Below are 20,240 nucleotides of genomic sequence, written 5' to 3' on the forward strand. Positions count from 1 at the left end.
TTGGATTCCAATGGATGATGAGTGGAATAAGCCCTTGGATGATGGTGTTTTTGATCAGCAAACCCATCTCTTGCATGGGTTGATTCACTATAATGGATTTGGTCATCTACTCTGTATCAATGGCATCGAAGCAGGATCTAAGTACCTTTGTGGTAAAGAAATCATGGATCGCTAAATCGTATTTGTACAAATCTTCATGCCTGGTAACGAAATTTTCTAAATGAATTAAGTTTTTATTATGTTTAAGAACGATAAATGATCTGAATTGTTTTGGGTTATTGATGTTTTGAAGGAAAATAATAGTGGTGGATGTGTCGAAGAAGCGGTAGATGGATCTTCAATTGCTTCACAAGGTAGCTTATGGACACCCTTGGTTTGGTCGATGGGGTTATAAGTTCTGCTATGGAAGCTTTGGAGTTACAGAGCATAGGTACGAAAGGGCAATTGAAATTCTCAGCTCAATGGGACTCGATAAGACCATCCAAGATTTCAACAGAAAGAGAGAGAGAGAGATCTTATTTCTGGCTAACTTTCGAAACTTTGACGAACAAAAAGAGGTGAAACAAGGCATATAACGGGTGGAATAAAAACTAGGCCATGAGATGAATTCAACGATGCAAAAATGAGACGAAACAGAGTTACAATAAGAGAGATGCAAGTGTTTAACACATGTGGGTTTGAATTTGAAACTTTTGCCCAAAGAGAGAAAAATTGCCAACTTTTGGAGCTCCGACAGCAAGTAAAAAGATGTTGGGCAAGGTGTATGAAGAGTGGAATGAAAACTAAGTCATGAGGTGAATCTAATGACGCAAAAATGAGGCGAAACGGAGTTACGACAAGGGATATACAAGTGTTTGAATATGTAGGTTTAAATCTGAAATTTTGTCTAGATTTTCGTTAATTTAATATGACGGAGATGGATGGACGGGTCAGATTAAAACACCGATAAAACTCAATGGTTTAATTTGTCGAAATTGAAATTTTGGAGTTTAAATTGAAAAACACGTGAAATCCTGAATTTTTTTTTGTAATTAATCCTAAATTTTATTATCTCATACGTTAATATTGTATTGGTTTAATATTATCTTACCACTTATATTTGTTATCAATACAGAATTAAAACATGAGATTATAAATAAAATATAATAAAAGAAAAATTATAGAAAAAGAAGACAATAAAAAATAATATTTTAACAAAAATAAAATACATTATTAATACATGAGATTATAAATAAAATATAACAATAGAAAAATTATAAAAAAAATAATAAAACATAATAATAATAATAAAAATGGTGCAAAACCAGTCATTTGAGAAGATGTTGAGCTAAATGATAGGGCAAATGTTTGATAATAAACGATAAAATGTTATATTTTATATTTTTTAAAAAAATTAGTGCAGTAGTCGATCTTTCAGCGAGATGTTTGACAGAATAACTAACAAGATATTTGGTCACTCTTAAAAATAAATAATAAAATATTACATAATCTATGAACAATATATCACTATATATAATGATTTATTGTAATAATATTAAATTTAATTTTGATATAATGAGATTATGAGTGATTTTGCACCTTGGTAAGCAAACTTTGTCCAAAAATTAAAGTAGTAAAGTGGTATTTTAAGATGATGATAAAAAACTAATTTTTTACATTTTTTTATATAAAAAAATAAATAGATAATGTGAGTCAAAAAAATTAAAAAAAAAAAAAAAACAGAAAAGGTTGTCTAAAAAATCAATCTTCCCAAATTACCCCCTAGTCTATGTAGATGCTAATGTATATGTGTGTCACGTATTACTGCACAGCTGTCTCTGTCTCTGTCTCTCTCTCTCAATAGAAAACAGAGGAGCCAGAGAGGCCTCGTGAATGAGAAGAATCCTTTGTGTTTCTTTCTACTGAGAGAGAGAGGGAGAGGCACGCGCGCGCGCCTGATTGAAGAACTCAACACCCACCTAGGGTTTCTATGATTTCTCTCTTTCGATAGATTTATATATATATATATATATATAAGTTTGTACATAAAAATAATTACAAAATATACATTTATCGAGAGAGAGAAAAATGTCTCAGAATGGCAAATTAATGCCGAATCTGGACCAGCAAAGCACCAAAGTCCTTAATCTGACTGTTCTTCAGCGAATCGATCCCTTTGTCGAAGAAATTCTCATCACTGCAGCTCATGTCACCTTATATGAATTCAACATCGATCGAAGCCAATGGGTATTCCTCATATCGACCTCATACTAACTTTCTTATTGTATTTTTATTCGTTTTATGATTTTCATTCAATTGCAGAGTCGCAAGGATGTAGAAGGCTCTTTGTTTGTCGTCAAGAGGTGAGATTTGGGTCCTTTGAAAGCTTGAATTTTGGATTGTATTTCTAGGGTTTTGGTGCGTTTAGAGTTGATTTTGGCGTATATTTTGATGTTTTATGTAGCTGGGATTGATCTTTATTGTTGTCTATGTTACATTTTTAATCTTGTGATCATTTCAGGAACACTCAACCTCGGTTCCAGTTTATAGTAATGAACAGGAGAAATACAGGTTAGTTTCTCATTTTTATTTCCCTCGACTGCGTGGGCTGTTTTTAGTGTAATGCAATTCAAATTTTGATTCTCTCTCTCTCTCTCTTGGTATGGGCATTAGGTAGGTGTTGCTAGTAATTGAATTTGAGTCTGCTTAAAACCAATTACCTAAAGTAATATTTTAAGGATTGTCTCAAGGGTAATGCTAGGGACACCAAATTTTCTACTAAACAAATGACTACTGTCTCACATGGGTAGAAAATTTGGGACCTCTAGCATTTTCCATTGTCTCAATTAGAGACAAAAGTGGGATATCATGTAGCCACCACAAAATTGTGTTCTTTATGGGCATTCTCAAAGTCTTATTTATTACGGACTTCACAGTTTCTTTATAAAAAAAAAATAATAATAATAAGGGAAAATAAATAGATTTCGTATGTTGTAGCATATGTTGTCCTAAATAGGGAGACAATCAAGTCTGTCCATTCTTGCAATATATCATGTGTTTCAAAATTCATGCCTATCAATTGGATTTTATTTTGCATCCTCATGATTGATGCGTAGTGCATCCACCCATTAACTCTACTTTGGAAATTTCAACAAGTTGTGGGTGGAAATTGAAGTCTTCTGCTTTAGTGATCTGACAGAAAGGTTTGAATATTTTAGTTTGGAATTTTAAACATTAAAGGTAAGCTTTTGTATGTTGTGCTTTTATAATGTTTCCATCCATATATTTGTAGATGCAACGGTTAGAAAAAGTGACATGATCACCCTAAATAAAAATATTAGGAGAAGAGGAAGACTTAAATTGACATGAGATGTGGTAGTAAAAAATGATATGAGTTTTATTAATTTGACTTAGCATGTATAGCCCTTGACACAGCAAACTTTGGTTTGGTATCCATGTAGTGTGGTCTACACCAGTTTTCCTCTTTGTAACACTTGGTTTGCATTTTAGCAAATTTTACTTTTTTAAATGAAAAAAGAAAAGTAATTATATCCTTGATCAAATGTAGAGTAGATTATTTTTTCTGGGAAAAAAGACGACTGCAAATCGATTGTTTTTTTGGGTGCTATTAGATAATATCTCTATCATTTTGACTTTTTGATATACCTCCTTTCCCATTGTTAAGTTGCAAAACTTAGGAGTGGCATCATATAAATCTTTATTGATTTCTCATATATACACTGTTTCATTCTTTCATGATTCAATTGTCAGGAATTCTTTTGTTGCACAACTGAATTCTCACATTTACTTTTTCAAAACTTGTCCCCAGATAATCTTAGGACATGCCCAAAAAAAAATGTACGCTTTCAAATGTTAGACACCAACGATGCCTTTCCCTTAATTATGTTTTGGTAATTTGATAAGTATTTCATTATTTAGCCACTGTTCTCATATTATAAAACTACACAGAAATCTTGTTCTTTGCTCTCTCTCTGTCTGTGTGTGTTTGTGTGTTCTTTCTTAATTGCTACCCTCTATTTTTCCTGTCATCAGCATGACTTTTATTAAAGTCAAAAGGATAATAATAACCTTATACAGTGCATGTCAACACTTTGGTACGATCATGTGGCATTATAATGAACCATTAACACTTATGAGCAGATAATTTGGTAGAGAATCTCTTGGGTGATTTTGAGTACGAAGTCCAGGTTCCATACTTATTATATCGAAATGCGGCCCAAGAAGTAAATGGTATATGGTTTTACAATAAACAAGAATGTGAGGAGGTTGCTAATATCTTTAGCAGGTATTTTCATTTCCCTACATTTACAACTCATATGAATTACTTTTTTAGTGTCTTCCTACAATTGCAGCATGTGCAGATTATGGATTTTTATACATGCATAATATTTTCACTTCTTGTGTCTTAATAGAAAAGTTTACTTATTTGAATTTTCTTATGTTGATATTGACTGATCAATATATATGTATATATATCCTTGGTTGCAATAAATTTATGTTATTTTGTCATGTGGTTGGTTGACTAAATTGGTGGTTTGGGAAGTGCCCCTTTTTAATTGAAATGGGTATGGGATGCTTTACTATGCCGTAATTAATAAAGTAGAAGAGGGATTATGACCAAACTATATGGGGGAATTGGGAAGTGAGAAAGGATCAATGAAATGTGAAATCTAATAATCCTAACAAGAAAGTTTTGCAAAAAAAAAATAATGAAAATCCGTAAAAAAGCATATGAGAAACATATATGATTGCTTCAATGGATACTCATATCAAACATAGTGAATGCTCAATTCAAACTTAAGAAAAAATAAGAAAAGAACTAATAGAAATCTCTTGCATATTATTATAGAAAGCATATAGGAAACAAATAAGAAAATGTTTGTTTTATTGGGCAAAATTGAATTAGAGAACTCTCAAGATTTAAAGTTTAATGGTAAATTTCACTTTACCTCTTTGTGGTTTGGACCACATGTGCATAACTCCCTAACACTAAAATAAGCACTTAACTCCCTATGGTTTATAGACACCCCTCCCACCCTCACCTCTGAATATGACATAATAAGAGTTAGTGTGTTTGTTATGTTTAGGGCATCCCTCTATATATTTCCCTCCCCTGCCTTGCCCCACCATTGTCTACCATCCCCCTCCCATAGCAACACTCAATGACAACTCATCTCTTCTCCTCCACACCCTCATTTGTCTACATCTAAGACAAATGTGAGATATTGAGGTAGAGGGATGTGGTAGCTAGAAGCAGTGACGACCAACTCAAGAGTCCCTAACATAGCCATTGAATGCCTTTGGCATGACGTAGATTTGACCCACCAACCAATTCTAGTGGTTCCTACTGCTCATTATACGTGGGACTTTGTACCCTTCAATGACTGTTGATTCTCAATAGTATTTTGGGGTGGGTTTATTGTAAATTTTTAGCAACTTTGTCCAGATTCAATGATAGAGTACTTCTCGTTTTAATGCTAGTGATTGAGTTACTGAGTTGATTCGAGTCACATGTTTGCTATTGAGTCACTGTTGCATGACTGCAATATAACAAGTTCTGAAGTATCTCACTCTATTGTAGGTTGGGATGATACCAAGCCTCAAGGTCTCTATGCAGGAGGGGGTAGTTATGTGGGGAAGTGAGAGAGATAATAAGTACAGAGAGAAAGGAAGAAGGCAATGATAGTTTTGTAATTTTGAAGATTTGTAAGGGTTATTTTGTCTAAAAAAATAATTCATTCTCAACAAAGGGGCGTGAGTTGCACCTCCTGTTAATTTTGACAGTGCACTTTAGTCATTGACCTAAGCCATAGAGGGATCATGTGAAATACATCCAAAGTTTAAATCAAAAAGGTGTGAATTACGTTAAGTATTTACCCCTAATAACTTTAAATATATTTTGTAAGTATTAGATATGGAGGACTATAAACAAATTTTTTTTTTTTTAAAGAATTTTTTTTCTAATCAACTACAGAAAAACTAAAGGCTTGTTCTCCTTGATGGGTGGGAGTCAAGAGTGGTGAATGGGAGAAAATCTTGTTCTCCTTGAAAGTTCATTTCTCAAGGGCTGGATTCTTATTCAAGATTTATTAGAATATTTGTTTTTGGATAGATGTTTGGATTGGGAAGAATTCATTTAATTATTTGTTTTCTCGATTATATCATTTGACTCGTTCTCTGAATGTCTCCATTGTTTCTATGACATTGTTTTCTTCGGCTCCTATTTCTTGGGATTTTAATTTCCTTAGACATCTTAATGAGGTGAGGCTTAATGAGTTGACTTCATTGTTATTCATCCTTGAAAGGGTTTCATTGAGGCTTGATAAGAGAGTCTGAAATCTTATTCTTGTGGTCTTTTTTTTTGGGGGGGGGGGGGGGGGGGGGGGGTGGAGATGGGGTTGTTGAGTGATGCCTACCACTATTAAGGAGCTGTTTACATCTTGGAGAGGCTGCCTGAAGGGATTATATAAGAAGGCTTTTGGAGTCTACTCCATTATGCAAGTTTTGGTGTCCTTGGTAGTGATGCCTACCACTATTAAGGAGGATTTTGCATCTTGGGACAGAGGCTGCCTGGAGGGATTATATAAGAAGGCTTTGGGAGGCTACTCCATTATGCAAGTTTTGGTGTCCTTGGTGGAAAGACAGGATTAAAAAAATTTAATGTGAGAAATGGCTTATTCTTGAAGGGAATTATGCTTATTTTCATATATATATATGTGTGTGTGTGTGTGTGGGTTTTGGAATTTTTCCTTTCTCTTTTGCTTCCTTTCTATTGTTTTTGGGAGTATTGTATATTTTTGTAGAGATGTAGAGGTTTTGACTCTCCAATAATAATAATATGATGGATTGTATTTATACTAGGGGAACAAACATTGGGAAGAGTAGGAAACACGGTGTTTGGTGCTGTTTACTTTGACGTGTAGGAGAACTTTTGAGGGGATTAAATTTCTAATTAAGTTGAGGAGTATGATTTTATCTCTTTCATACAGTTGGCTTTTGGGTAGAGTTGATCCTTCCTTGAACAAAGTTTTGGATTTTGTAGTGTCCTTCGAGTAAAGTTTTAAGGTACAATCGGCATAGATCTTTATCTTTATCTTTTTCTCCTTTTGTATACGGGCTGTACCCCCTTGGTGTGTGCCTCTTTCCATAAAAATGCATGCTTACCAAAAAAAGGTTTTCACTTTGATATATACATTTGAGTATATCCCCATTTTAAGTATCTCTTAATAAATTTCTACTTACCAAAAAAGAAAACCGAGGTGAACTTAGCATAATTTTATGTGAATTTTGTGTAAATGATTTAGATAAGATAAACGCATCCAAGAATGTTTACATAGTTTCGCTACATGTACTTAACTTCTTTCGTTTCATCATTTAGTAGATGTACAAATTTTGGACGTAGAAAGTTGGTTGTATGTATGTGGTTTTCTTCTCTTTGAAATTGTGTGTTTTTTCTCTATCAGAAAAGATATCCATGTTCCCTTGTCAGCATTGCTTGCTTAATTGATGTGATCCCTTCATTTGGTCATTTGTACACTATTAAAAGATATACTTTCAAATTCTATACATGTCACAGGTTGAGTGGTGCTTAATACTTGTGTTTAGTAGTTTTTTTTATCCAATCCGTTGTACATTTTCCCTATATTATCATGAGCTGTAAAAAGTAGTTGTATTGTTGAGCTTTTAGTAGCTTTTTGTCCCCTTCTATAGCTAATAACTTATATGTGGGGAAAGCCAATTTTCATATTCATTTGATTCTTTATCCCTTGGGATAATGGCTTGTTGAATTGAGTTGTTATTTGCATTTGTGTATGAGCAGGATACTGATTGCATACTCCAAGGTGCCTCCAAAGTCGAACGTATCTCCAACGAGAAGGTAATAAATGATTGATGCCCATTCCTATACATACCAATTTAGGTTCTTAGAAGTGCTCATTTATTCTTTTGAGCTTTTCTAATATTTGATTAGTCATTTTGCCATTCATAAGATTTTCTTTGTTTTGTTTTGTTTTATTTTTTTTTTATTTATTTATTTTTTTGAGATAGCTATGTGCACGAATTCATTCAGCTTATAATATCTAATCTATGTGACACCCCATTGCATTTTGACCATAATAAAAATAGAGATACATAATTGAATTGGTTAGACCTTATTAAGTAGTGCAACAAATTTAATTCTATAATAGAATTGCAAAACTAATTGAGACACCAGACTAAGTAGCAGAGACATGCAACACTGGCACGTTGACACGTCGACACTGGCACGCCTTCCAAATAATTTTTTCAAACCACCTTCACAGTGCAATAGCATCATCATATTGCCAGAAACTATGTTAAATGTGACACTCCATGTTTCTATTTCCTAAATCCTTGCTTGAGAGGTTTTTATTCAAACATTAGCCTAGCTCCCCCTGCACCTCTGTGCCTATTATTCTTATTTCCTTATGTTGTGATTAAGTGTGCTGCCTTTGCATGTGTTTTCTTTGTAGAGTACTTGCAGAGTGGCTAGTTTGTTGTTTCTGCTCCTGCTTTAAATTTCAAGCTGATGGTATCTAAAGTTGTGGGTTTTATGGTGGCAAATGTGTAATGCCTCCGAGTCTAGTTCATTGTCTTTTTTAGTTTCAGATATCGTGTTAGTAAAGAGTTACTTATGTTCTTGTGGCTTTACCTTCACTCTCTGCTGTCAATGCTTTTTAATCCCTTGTATCTTGTACTTTGGTTGTTGGCTGCCATCATCCCTTATGACAAACATACATTTTGACATGTGGCATGATTTTAATATTTGGTTACTATTTTTTGAAAATTCCGTCTATATATGCTTCACTGCAGTGATTTTGAAGAACTGGAAGCAGTACCAACTATGGCAGTAATGGACGGTCCTCTAGAGCCATCATCATCAACTACCACTAACGTTACAGATGTTACTGATGACCCTTCCTTTGTGAATTTCTTCAGCGTAAGCACTCTTCCTAGCTATGTAACTTGGACCCCATAACTATATTATGGTTTATATTTCAAACCTGTCTGAAATTTACCTGTAATATGCAGTTGTCTTATTATGTTACAAATTTTATACTGCATCGAAAGATATCGTATTGCTGTATTTATTTTTATTCTTGTGTTCACAATTATTCAGGAAATAATTGTGTGATTTTAGTGCTCTCTTTCTCTCTCTGTGTTGATATTTTCAGAAATAGACTGCTATATGTGCATACATACTTTATGTTCAGACATTGAGGCATTATTCTTATGGATAATTCAACTTGTTTGGTTTGAGTTTTTTGAATTCACTTTTTGGAAAATTAAAACTTTTTATTTTCTGTATTTTTTGTTTTTACTGAATTTTTTTAACATTTTAAGCAATTGTTTTTTAATTTTTAGATACACATAACATAAATACACTTAAAAAGTATAATATTTGTAAAAAAAATCTTTTAAAAATTCACTAAATACCAAAAATACAAAAAAAAAAAAAATACTAAAATTCAGTACATTTTTCGTATTCTTGTGTATTTATTGATTTTTTAAAATATATTTTTTAAATTTTTTACTTTTTAGATACATCTGATTTTTAAGTAAGGTGCATATAAAAAAGTAAAAAAAAATGCTTAAATTTTTTTAAAATATTCACTAAAAATAAAAAAATACAAAAAACAAAAAACTCAATTTCCAGAAAATTGAAACCAAACACAGTGAAAAACAAATTTTTTTGTCTGTCAAGGGGGATGGGATTATGATTGGCTAGTATTTAGCAAGGGAAAAACAGATGAAAAGCAATTACTTCGAATAGAACCAAAATAATATGGCTTTGAATAGAATCATTTGGAAGAAATGAGCTGACCCCGTAATTGGAACAGAAACTTATTGAGCTGAGTTGAGTAATTCCTAATTCTAGACGAAACAAGATGGTTGTCTAGATCTCTAAAAAAAACATCAAAATATTGGGAAAACATGTCTTAGGTAGGATACATAAGAAATTTTATATGAAAGTTATTTAATCTTTACAAGTTAAAATGGTCATTGGTGGTTACTGGTTACACATCTATTTTACATGGGGTTGATAAATGAACCTTTACTTTTCCCTTGCACCGATGCTTGCAGTTAAATGGAGTTCTTTCTAATAAAGGCGGATGTGCTGAGGCCAAGGGTTTCTAGAATTTCTTGTGTGAAGTATTTTGGGTTATCTGTTGATAATGCTTTGCTGGATGTGGTTAAGCCCCATCGTTTCATTTCATGTTCTTTTCATTTTTCCCTCTACATTTTAGGTTTTTGTTTCTATTGTATTCAGAGTCCTCTGTGTTTTATATATGCACACTATATTTTTCTTATAACCAAAGACAGAAAGAAATCTTTATCCGAAGATATAAGTTGCATGGGAATGGTTTATCCTTTTCAAACTTTCCCTTTGCATTGAGTACATTTATTTAAATGTTCTTCATTGTAAGGTGGGCTTGTCGAGGACGAGGGTTTCAAGATTTCCCTTGTGAAGTATTGAGTTTTGTGTTGATAATGTTTTGCTGGATGTACTTTAGCCCTGATGTGTCTTTCATGTGCTTTTATTTTTCCTTCTTGTTTTCTTCTCTTCTACATCTTAGGTTTTTGTTTCTGCTGTGTTTTAGAGCCCTCTATTCATGCATGCATGCATGCCATATTTTTCTTACAAGTTTATAACCGATGAAGACTTGTATAATCTGAAATGATACTTAATTGAAAGATATGAAGTTGCATTGTGATGTTTTAAAGGATAATAATTGACTAACTGTCGCAGAATGTCGTTCACTTAAATGAAGTAATTTCTTTAGGACTTAATTGTTTGGTTGTGGTTTGATTTCCAGTTGTGTGTTTGCAGGCGGCTATGATTATCGGGAATGTTTCAAATGCAGCAATGACCGGACAGCCTTACCAGTTATCTGCAGTGATCCCACCTTCCCGTCCACCCAGCGTTCCTCCAGCTGCACCAACCATCCAGATGCCATCTCCTCCTCTCTCAGCATCGACTTCTTTAATGCCTCTCCTTGATACCCCTGAAATCAGCAACAATAGCAATCAGGCCACTAATCTTGTAAAGCCATCTTCGTTTTTCAGTCCTCCCCCTTCCTCTTCTACATTAGTTATGCCACCTGTCTCTCCATCTATGCCTACTGCTCCTCCACTTCAGCCTGTTGCGAGTCTCCAACGCCCTTATGGTGCTCCATTGCTTCAACCATTTCCGCCACCCACACCCCCACCATCTCTGACTCCAACTTCCGTACCTGCTGCAAACTATGGTCCTGTTATTAGCAGAGATAAAGTCCGTGACGCCTTTCAGATACTTGTTCAGGTATGTCTTTTCTGAGCTTTGTAATCATTTACCTTTTAAGTTATCCTTTCACTTTCCATCTATCCCTCACCTTCCGGCATGGGATGAACAAATTGTTGCACTCTGTTGTTATTAGTTGTTAGAATTGACGCTACCAGCAGTTGTCATGATTAGTATGTGATGCCACCCTTTGAGTGGGAGGTGCTCTTCAAGTCCAAGTTAACGTTGGAGAGTATCTTTGTAGCTCAAAAACCAAAAATAAATAAATTGAAATTTTTTGGTTTTACGCGGGGGGGGGGGGGGGGGGGGGGGGGGGGCAGTCCTAGTGCAAGAGGCTTTTGCCACTTTCTAGTGTAGGTAACCTTACTCCTGTTTGTAAAGCTTGTTTCTGTGGTTTGAAATTGTGATGCACATGCCGCAATGGAGCAACCTTACTGCTGTGCCATGACCCACCTTGTAAGTTTTAGGTTTAATTTATTTTATTTTTTTAAAAAAATTAAAGGCGGAGATATTAACAATTATAAATTCACATTATTTGGATTTTTTTATTGACTCTCAACTTATTTTATTTAAACTTGCAATGTTTTCATGTATATGTAAACGCTGGACACATATTTGCCGAATGTCCGAATTATTTTCAGCTCTAAAAAAAAAACTAGTAGGTCAAGTTTGGACAGACATTCGGGTAATGTTTATAATCAGTTTCTTGTGCGCTGAGACTATTAGTCTCTTTATATGGGTTGGTTTTGGGATCAATTGTTATCCCACCCTCTCCCTTTAGGATGGCATGTGTGAACCTCAATTATGTCACCAGCACGTTAAATTCAGTGGAATAGTCAGATCAAGCAACCATATGTTCAGATAATCAAGATTGGCCGCGGTAGTGTGACTGGACTTTGTGTACTCTGATTGCTATCATTGGCTAAGTTCCAAAATTGGTAGTTGAGGTAGATTGCAAGGCCTGTACAGATCTATTTGGATGCTTACTCTATCTTTAGTCCTCATTTGTTCATTGGTCTTATCTATCTAATTAACCATTGTTTGTGTGACAGGACAATCAATTCATCGACATGGTTTACCAGGCGCTACTGAATGCACATAATTCCTGAGCAGTTTGAAGAACCAATTTATTTGATTGTTTTGCCGTCTATTCTTTAGTAGTCTTTGACCCAACAACTTTGAAGCTTGTTATATGACCTGTCTGTATAGCACTCAGACTTGACTCGCTGTCATTTGGCTTGGGTGATGGGGAGTATGCTTTTTGTAGCATATACTTCTGTCTTATTGCTATCAGTTTGTGAAAGCTCCAAAGTGAGAATTGCATTATCGGTGTTGCGCTTTTCTTTGCTTGTATTCATTGAAGTTAGCTCTGTATTGCAGTTGGCTGGAACATCATAAAAATATAGCAATTCTTTGTCTGGATCTTGGAGAAAAAAGAAAATGGATTGAAAAAGTGTTGTGTTGGGTGGTTATTTTACCTACAAAAGAAAATGAAATAACCATCTCTTTCCATAAACTTACAGAATTAGAAGACATGAATCCAGTACGTGGTCAAATAAAATTCAATTACACCAGTTTGTTTCAAAGCTCGTGAGGATGATTTTACCTACTATATCAATTTCGCGCAGCTAAGCGTTTTTAATAGTTGTTGTCAAAATAACAATATGAAGACTATGGGTTGTTTGGGATGATCTAAATAAGTGCACTTTTTGTCTTTTTACGAAAAGATGTGCAGAAAAGTAGAGAGGTGATGTGATGGAAAAAAGATAAAAAGATAAAAAGATGGATTATATAGGGGATGCCAAACTTGGCCTAAATTTCCGCTAACAATATGCTAAAATGTAATATGATGTCATTTTTTTTTTATTATAGAGTATGAAATATAAATGCCATTTGTGAGCCTCATACGGATAAAGAAAAATTCTTACTAAATTTTGACATTTTTACCAAATTTTTTATTAAATTTTACGCAATTTGATGATAAAATAATTTAACATGAGAGGTAACTAATCATTGGATACATCAATTTGAAACTAGTCACTAAATTTTGATTTCGACAAGAAAAATACAACACCATTGGAGATGCTCAATGGTGTTGTTAAAGGAGCTGCTAAAGCTATAGTTTGACGAGTGACAAAAAAAAGATTTTCTAATGACCTATTATTTTTCTTGCCAAAGATAGCATATGTCATTTCTATTTTCAAATTTGGCAGGTTGAATAGCAGGTGCCAAAAATGTCACATCATCAAATGTCAACAGATTTTTGGTTCCAAATTCTGTTGAAAAAAAACAAAATTCATTCAATAGAAAAACCTTCCAAATTTGATAATCAAACCCAAATATCAAAGGAGTTGCCAAATTCACAAATTTCATACATATCAGGAACAAAAAATTAGAATAAATCACACAAATTTCAGAATCAATTTAGAACAAATCAAACCCAAAAATTAGTCAAGAACAAATCAACCTAAATTTCACAAATTTATATAAATCTTATAAACGAATTTAGAAGATAAATACTTGGACCGACCTCTAGGGCTTCTTTTTCATCGACTTGTAGGTAGGGATGTGCGCAGTGCGGGTCGGTGCGGTTTGAGAGAAAAATAGAAATTGTATGGCGGGTGGTGGATTGATAAAAATGTCACTAGAATTTGTCATTTTCCTTATCAAAACCGGCAGTTCGGTTGGTAAATAATGGCAGATTTGCCTTGGCGGTTCGGGCGGATTGACGGTTTATAAAAAATATAATTCAAATTACAAAACTTAAATCAAAGAGTAAAAAAAAAACGAGAGATACCGTGATGTTAAGCATCTTGTGAAGCTTTCTTCTGATGCAGCAAGTGTAGTAACAACATGAAAATATCAACAACCATGCCATCAGTTCATTATAAGCATCTGTGAAAGCTACAATGATCAAATACAATACATAAAATTAATATCATTCAGGGTTTACAATATATTGAAAATGTTTACTATTGAAAAGTATTTAGATTGAAAAGTGAGCTGATGCAAGTTTGCAACATGGCCAGAAAAAAAAAGGATTGAAAAGTGAATTGGAATCCAACTTTATTTTGGATTACTGATATCTTGAATTCCCCTCGAACAGTAATGTAATACTATATTTTAAGGTATAGAATAACAAGCAAACTTAAGTAAAAAAGAATTTTTAGAATCTTATAAAAGATGATTTAATAGTGGTGCGGGTCGGTGCGGTTTGGAAGAAAAATAAAAACCAACAGATTGATAAAAGTGTTACTAGAATTTGCCATTTTTCTTACCAAAAACCGGCAGTTCGATTGGCAAATAATAACGAATTTGCCTTGGCGGTGCGGTTCGATGCGGTTTTGGCAGTTTCGGGGGTATTATGCACACCCCTACTTGTAGAGCTCGTTCCCAAACCAATCGAGCTTCATTGAAGTCCAAACAGTGGTGTTCAGTCAAACGTTGGAGTTCCATTGAAACAGAGAGAGAAAGAGAAGACTGGTTTTGTCACGCCCCACTTTTTATTACTCGGATCCCATTACCAAACCATTATTATAAATTCAATTTCAGAGATAGCATACAAAAGCTCGTTATATTTACAAGGAATACATAAATTGTGTGGGTGATTTTCTGACCACACTGCCAAACAGGTACCCAACTGGAGAGCACCGGCAAAATAGGTTAAGCCCGAACGACTTGCAACAAAAAGAAGAGTTTTCGGCGGTGGCTCGTCCACCCGGGGGTACTCCGACGATCAAGCCAGTACTCAATATCTCTCAAAGATAACCAATAGTGCTTAACTCACTACACAGAATATCAAAAGCAATATCTTAGACCCATGGGGGTGCCTCCCTTTTATAACCAACTCAATCCTAGTCCCAATAGGAGCCTAGCTCTAATGGACTTAGGATTACTGCTAATCTTGGACTCCTAGTAGAATTAGGATAAACTCTCTAAGAGTCTCATCTTTACCTAAACTAAGTCTTCTTCCATTCTAGGACTCTTGTCCCTTATCCGCTTATCTCGGATTTTGGTATTCTCGCAGATAACCTCGGCCTAACCGAGATCATCTCGGTATCATGACCAAGACACGTGACACCTCGGCTGACACTTCGGTGTCACCTCGGTCACGTGTTGTCATTCAAAAATTATGTCCCCACATAAATAATAATTCTTTTATTCGAATATAAATGAATGCAACAGGAGTATATCCAAATAAATTGCCCGAAGGCTTACATCTTTAAAAGTAAAAGAAAGGGTTTGACCCTTTTACAAAAAGGCATTCCGTCCACAAATAAAGGCCCTGTAGCCAACAGGTAAGGAAGATCCATGACCTTGAAACACTTCTCCATGTTCACCTGAAAAAGATTAGTAACGTGAGATGAACATATAGTCCAATAGGGATCTCAACATGATCCTCAACAATAACAACCTATAGATAGCTATGATTATGAATGTTTAGTCTCATACCGTATAAGTAATGCGACAATTTATAACCAAAGTATACATACATATATACCTTTCTCAAAAACATTCATTTCTTTTGTTAATGTAGACAACTCGCATTTCCTTCATTTTAGCACCATTTACCAAATTTTATATGACAAATAACAAATTCTTGAAGCAAGACTTTTACCAAAAACCTTTTATACTTTCTCACCCTTTTTAGACTTGCACTCAATTTGACTTTTCAAAAATATGTTTACGAGTATCAAATATCTTTCACATTACTTATAATCCCAACACATTACTCACGTCTATTTCTCACACATTCATGCCTATGCAAGTATACCTTTAGTACAAAAGGAAACACACAAGCACCCAACAACTATCTACTTCTACAATTGGCAATTCAGCCTTTCAAAAAAAAAAAAACCACAACCATCATAACACATAACATACTCAAATATACTGAAGCATTAATAATAAATAAATTCCGCTCTACCTGCCTCAAGCATGGTAAGCCAATGGTAAGCCAATGATACATCTTTCCACAATGAAATGTCAATTTACCAGACATCGGCTGGAAGGGAATGGTACCTCTGTCAATTCTCTAGGCGCTAGCTAAAAAGTAATGGCACCTCTCATTCTCAACGCAACCAATTTTCCAGGCTAGTTGGAAAGTAATGGTACCGCTCATTCTCAACGCATTACACATTTTCCAACCATCACATTATACAACATTCACAGACAACTCGAGTGTACTACAGACACATAACCATTTCAACATTCACAATGTCATTCTCCACTGATGACCAAGGACAAAACCTCTAAGCAATATGTATTAAATGCATAAAATACAATCATCCAATTCTTATGAGGCATTAGGCCCAACAACAACAATGATACTCCAAGGTTTTCAACTTTTACTAAGGCTCTTTCTCAATTTACAAAAGAGTTATAATTGTCTCTACATTCCAATGTCAATTTCTAAAATTTCCAATTTACAATGCACCGACTGCATATATAGATATATGTATATATAGAATGAGACTATTTTCCTTCAATTAACCAAACTCCCAATCCATGGATAACTAAATCATGACCCACTCAATTCCCACTCAAATAAAAATAAAATTCAACATTTTAATCTCATGATTTAACACCTTTTTGAAATTTACAATTACCAATTTGTTATACTATAATATGGGCAGCCCAACACAAGATAAATGCTAACATCATAAGACCAATTTAATCTCAACTCAATCAATAATTCTTTGTTAAAATCCCTTTAGCTCATAATATGATTAGTTTCACAATTTCAAACCCCCTTTTTGCTATTTTGGGCATTATTTAAAGAGAAATTTAGGGCTTCATCACTTTCTAAACATGAACAAATTAAACCACTTCCCAAATCAACCCAACAACAATTAATTTCACAAATCTTAACCTCAACATCAAACCTTAAACCCTACCTTATGTCTATCTATAAAAGAGATATTGAAAAAGATCAAAGGAATCCCTACCTCAAGAGAGAAGAAGAGAAAAGCCCAAAAATCAACTCCGCCAGAATTCGATATCCACCGGTCAAAACGAAGCCCTCGATATGCCCATCATTTTGGTATAAAGGACTAGCACCAAAATCTCAATGGATTCTTGAGATCAAAAGAAAATACAAAGCTTTAAGGGTTTGGGTAGAGAGAGATGAGAGAAAAAGAAAGAAAGATTGTAGAGAGAGAGAGAGGTACATTCAGATATGGATGAAAATGGGACAAAAAGAGCAAAATATAGTTGGAAAGTACGAAAAACGAGGCTGAACACACGTCTGGCCACACTTGCGGCGCCTTCTCCCGCACTTGCAGAGTGGCCTCCCCTCCCGCACATGCAGGGCATGTGCGACTTTCACCCCCGCACGTGCGGTCTCTCCCATAGCTCCACTTCTGCACCTGCGTTTTATACAGTGTGCACACAGCCCTCTCCCCTGCTTCCCGCACGTGCAGCCTGATCTCCCGCACGTGCGGCCCCTCTCCCACACGTGCGGCCCAAGGACCTGCACGTGCTGCTCTAGCCTTCCATCCCGGAAAAACTTTAACTTCACTCCAGACATCCCGAACTTGACCTCACACCCTCCGGGACAAGTAAGAAACTCGGAAATGAAACAATGCAACTGAAAATATTTAGAAAAAGAATTTTCAACAACAACTTACCCAGCATAACTCAAAAAGAAATGAGACGGCTTTGGAACCGGTCATCACAAGTTTCGGAGATCGGCACTAGTGGTAGTGATGAAAATCACATAGAGAGTGAGAGAGAGAGAGAGAGAAAGAGAGAGAGATAAGACTGGTTTTGGAGATTGAAGATCGGTGATTAGTGCTCGATTTGAGGACACACACAGAGAGAGAGAGAAGACACCATCTCAACCGATTGGTTTGAGAACAGAAAAAGAGAGAAAGAGATGCTCTTGAGATCAAAGACATAGACAGAGAAAAGAGAAGACACCTTCTCAACTGACTGGTTTGAGAATAGAAAGAGAGAGATCCTCTTGAGATCAAAGACACACAGAGAGGAAGAGAGAGAAGAGACACCATCTCAGCACCGATCGGTTTGAGGATAGAGGAAGAGAAATGGCTTGATATAGGATTTTTCTAGAGAGATGATCTCAGCCGTTGGATTGTTATGCAATCAACAGCTGAGATCTTGTTATAAAATCAACCGTTGGATCATTCTAGAGAGATGATCTGGTTTGAGATGAAAACACAAGTGAAATGGGAAAAAAGGGTCATATTTCATAAATAGTCAAAATTTTCAAAATTCTCAACGGCTATATTTAGAAGAAAAAAAACTGTTATATTTTATAATTTTATAAATACAAATCTTTTTTCTCAATTTCATTTCACAACAAACCTCCCAAATTACATTTTTATTTATAGTTTTTTCACATAATCACTATGGAAGGTTCATCAAAAACAAAGAGAGAAAAATCATTCACCATTAATGAAGATGTGACACTTTGTAAAGCTTGGCGTCACATTTCTGAAGATCCAATTGTTGGCAATTCACAATCTTATGCTCACTATTGGGGAAGAATTTATGAAAATTATTGCTCACTTCAGAATGATTATGTAATGCCCCAACCCTTCACATGTCATCGATATTGTTCGCTTTGGGCCACGCCCGCACGAATTTGTTCTTCCCAGTGGGTCACCCATCCCAGAACTACTCCAACTTAAACACGCTTAACTGTGGAGTTCTATTGGAGATTTCACCACTCGGGAAAAGGCCTCGATACTATATAAGGGTCCAAGTTTTTACTTTTATAGCCTAGAAACTCCCTTTCCATTCCCGGTGTGGGACACTGGAACCTTACAATCCAACCCCTTTAGGGCTGCACGTCTCTATGCAGTAGCCTGCCAGCTCACAAGCCTGCCCACATACACCGAGAGACGCTAGAGGCCCACACTCGGTACTTCGGAGAGTCGGCTCTAATACCATTTGTAACGCCCCAACCCTTCACGCGTTATTGATATTGTCCGTTTTCGGCCACGCTAGCACGGATTTGTTCTTTCCAGTGGGTCACCTATCCCAGACAGAACTCCGCAGTTAAGCGTGCTTAGGCTGGAGTAGTTCTGGGATGGGCGACCCACTAGGAAGAACAAATCCATGCGGTATGGCCTAAAGCGGACAATATCGATGACATGTGAATGGTTAGGACGTTACAAATTAGTTAATAACACAAGTGTATTCAATCTCGATGGGGTATAATCATGAAATATTCTAATAAATTTCATGGGTGTTTAGTGCAAGTCGAAAATCTACACCTAAGTGGGATGTCTTAAATTAATATAGTAAGATTCCATCTTCATTTATTATGTTAGTTTTTTTTTTCTTTTTTCTTTTTTTGTCTCATATACAAATTAATTAATTACTTAATTTAATATTTTATTGATACAGATGCTTTAAGCAAAACTTTTACACCATTTATATGAAAACAAACATTTTGCTTTTGAATATTGTTGGCCAATCTTGCAAAACAATATCAGGTGGTAAGATGTAACTCTTACAAACACAGTAAAGTCAAGGATACATACACCGTTTTTTCCTAATTTAGCTCCTGAATCCCCTATAGATAATTACATTTCTCTTGAAGACGACAACAGTTCAAGTGTTGGTAATAATCCAATCAATGAGGGTTGTATTTCTCTGCAAGGGGTACAAGGCCTATGGGTAAGAAATTTGTAAAAGAATTGCTTTGAAAAAGTGAAACTGTTCAAGTAGAAGTCCACAAATATAACAATTTGTTGGAAACATTTAACTAACACCTTGTTGAGAAGGAATTGAAAAAAGTTTTTTTTTTTGGGTGAATAAGAATTGAAAAAAGTTGAAAGATAAGAAAAAAGAATTCAAACATTGAAGGAGATGAAAGAACTGAAGATCAAAAAGGACGAATATTTGCAAGAGATGAGAGAACTTTAGTTCAAAAAGGAAAAATATTTGATAATGATTACGAACATTTCCCATT

The 20,240-nt window shown here is 35.0% G+C and overlaps 1 protein-coding gene across 1 annotated transcript; it reads left to right on the forward strand.

Moving 5' to 3' along the window:
* Window positions 1-1,797: 1,797 nt before the first annotated feature.
* Window positions 1,798-12,625, forward strand: LOC114308899 (mRNA-decapping enzyme-like protein). Its single transcript, XM_028254596.2, has 8 exons — window positions 1,798-2,226; window positions 2,302-2,342; window positions 2,501-2,550; window positions 4,141-4,285; window positions 7,820-7,876; window positions 8,830-8,956; window positions 10,850-11,320; window positions 12,352-12,625. Exons 1-8 carry the CDS (start codon window positions 2,068-2,070, stop codon window positions 12,406-12,408), a joined length of 1,107 nt encoding a protein of 368 aa, XP_028110397.2. The 5' UTR covers window positions 1,798-2,067; the 3' UTR covers window positions 12,409-12,625.
* Window positions 12,626-20,240: the final 7,615 nt, after the last annotated feature.

Source organism: Camellia sinensis, chromosome 14, assembly GCF_055761805.1.
Source record: "Camellia sinensis isolate YWXY chromosome 14, ASM5576180v1, whole genome shotgun sequence".
Lineage (NCBI taxonomy): Eukaryota > Viridiplantae > Streptophyta > Magnoliopsida > Ericales > Theaceae > Camellia > Camellia sinensis.

Excerpts from the sequence above, each read along its gene's own strand:
- LOC114308899 (XM_028254596.2), top strand. The coding sequence starts at position 2,068 with ATGTCTCAGAATGGCAAATTAATGCCGAATCTGGACCAGCAAAGCACC. Across the intron at positions 2,227-2,301 it reads ACATCGATCGAAGCCAATGG|AGTCGCAAGGATGTAGAAGG; the intron begins GTATTCCTCATA and ends ATTCAATTGCAG. Across the intron at positions 4,286-7,819 it reads GTTGCTAATATCTTTAGCAG|GATACTGATTGCATACTCCA; the intron begins GTATTTTCATTT and ends GTGTATGAGCAG.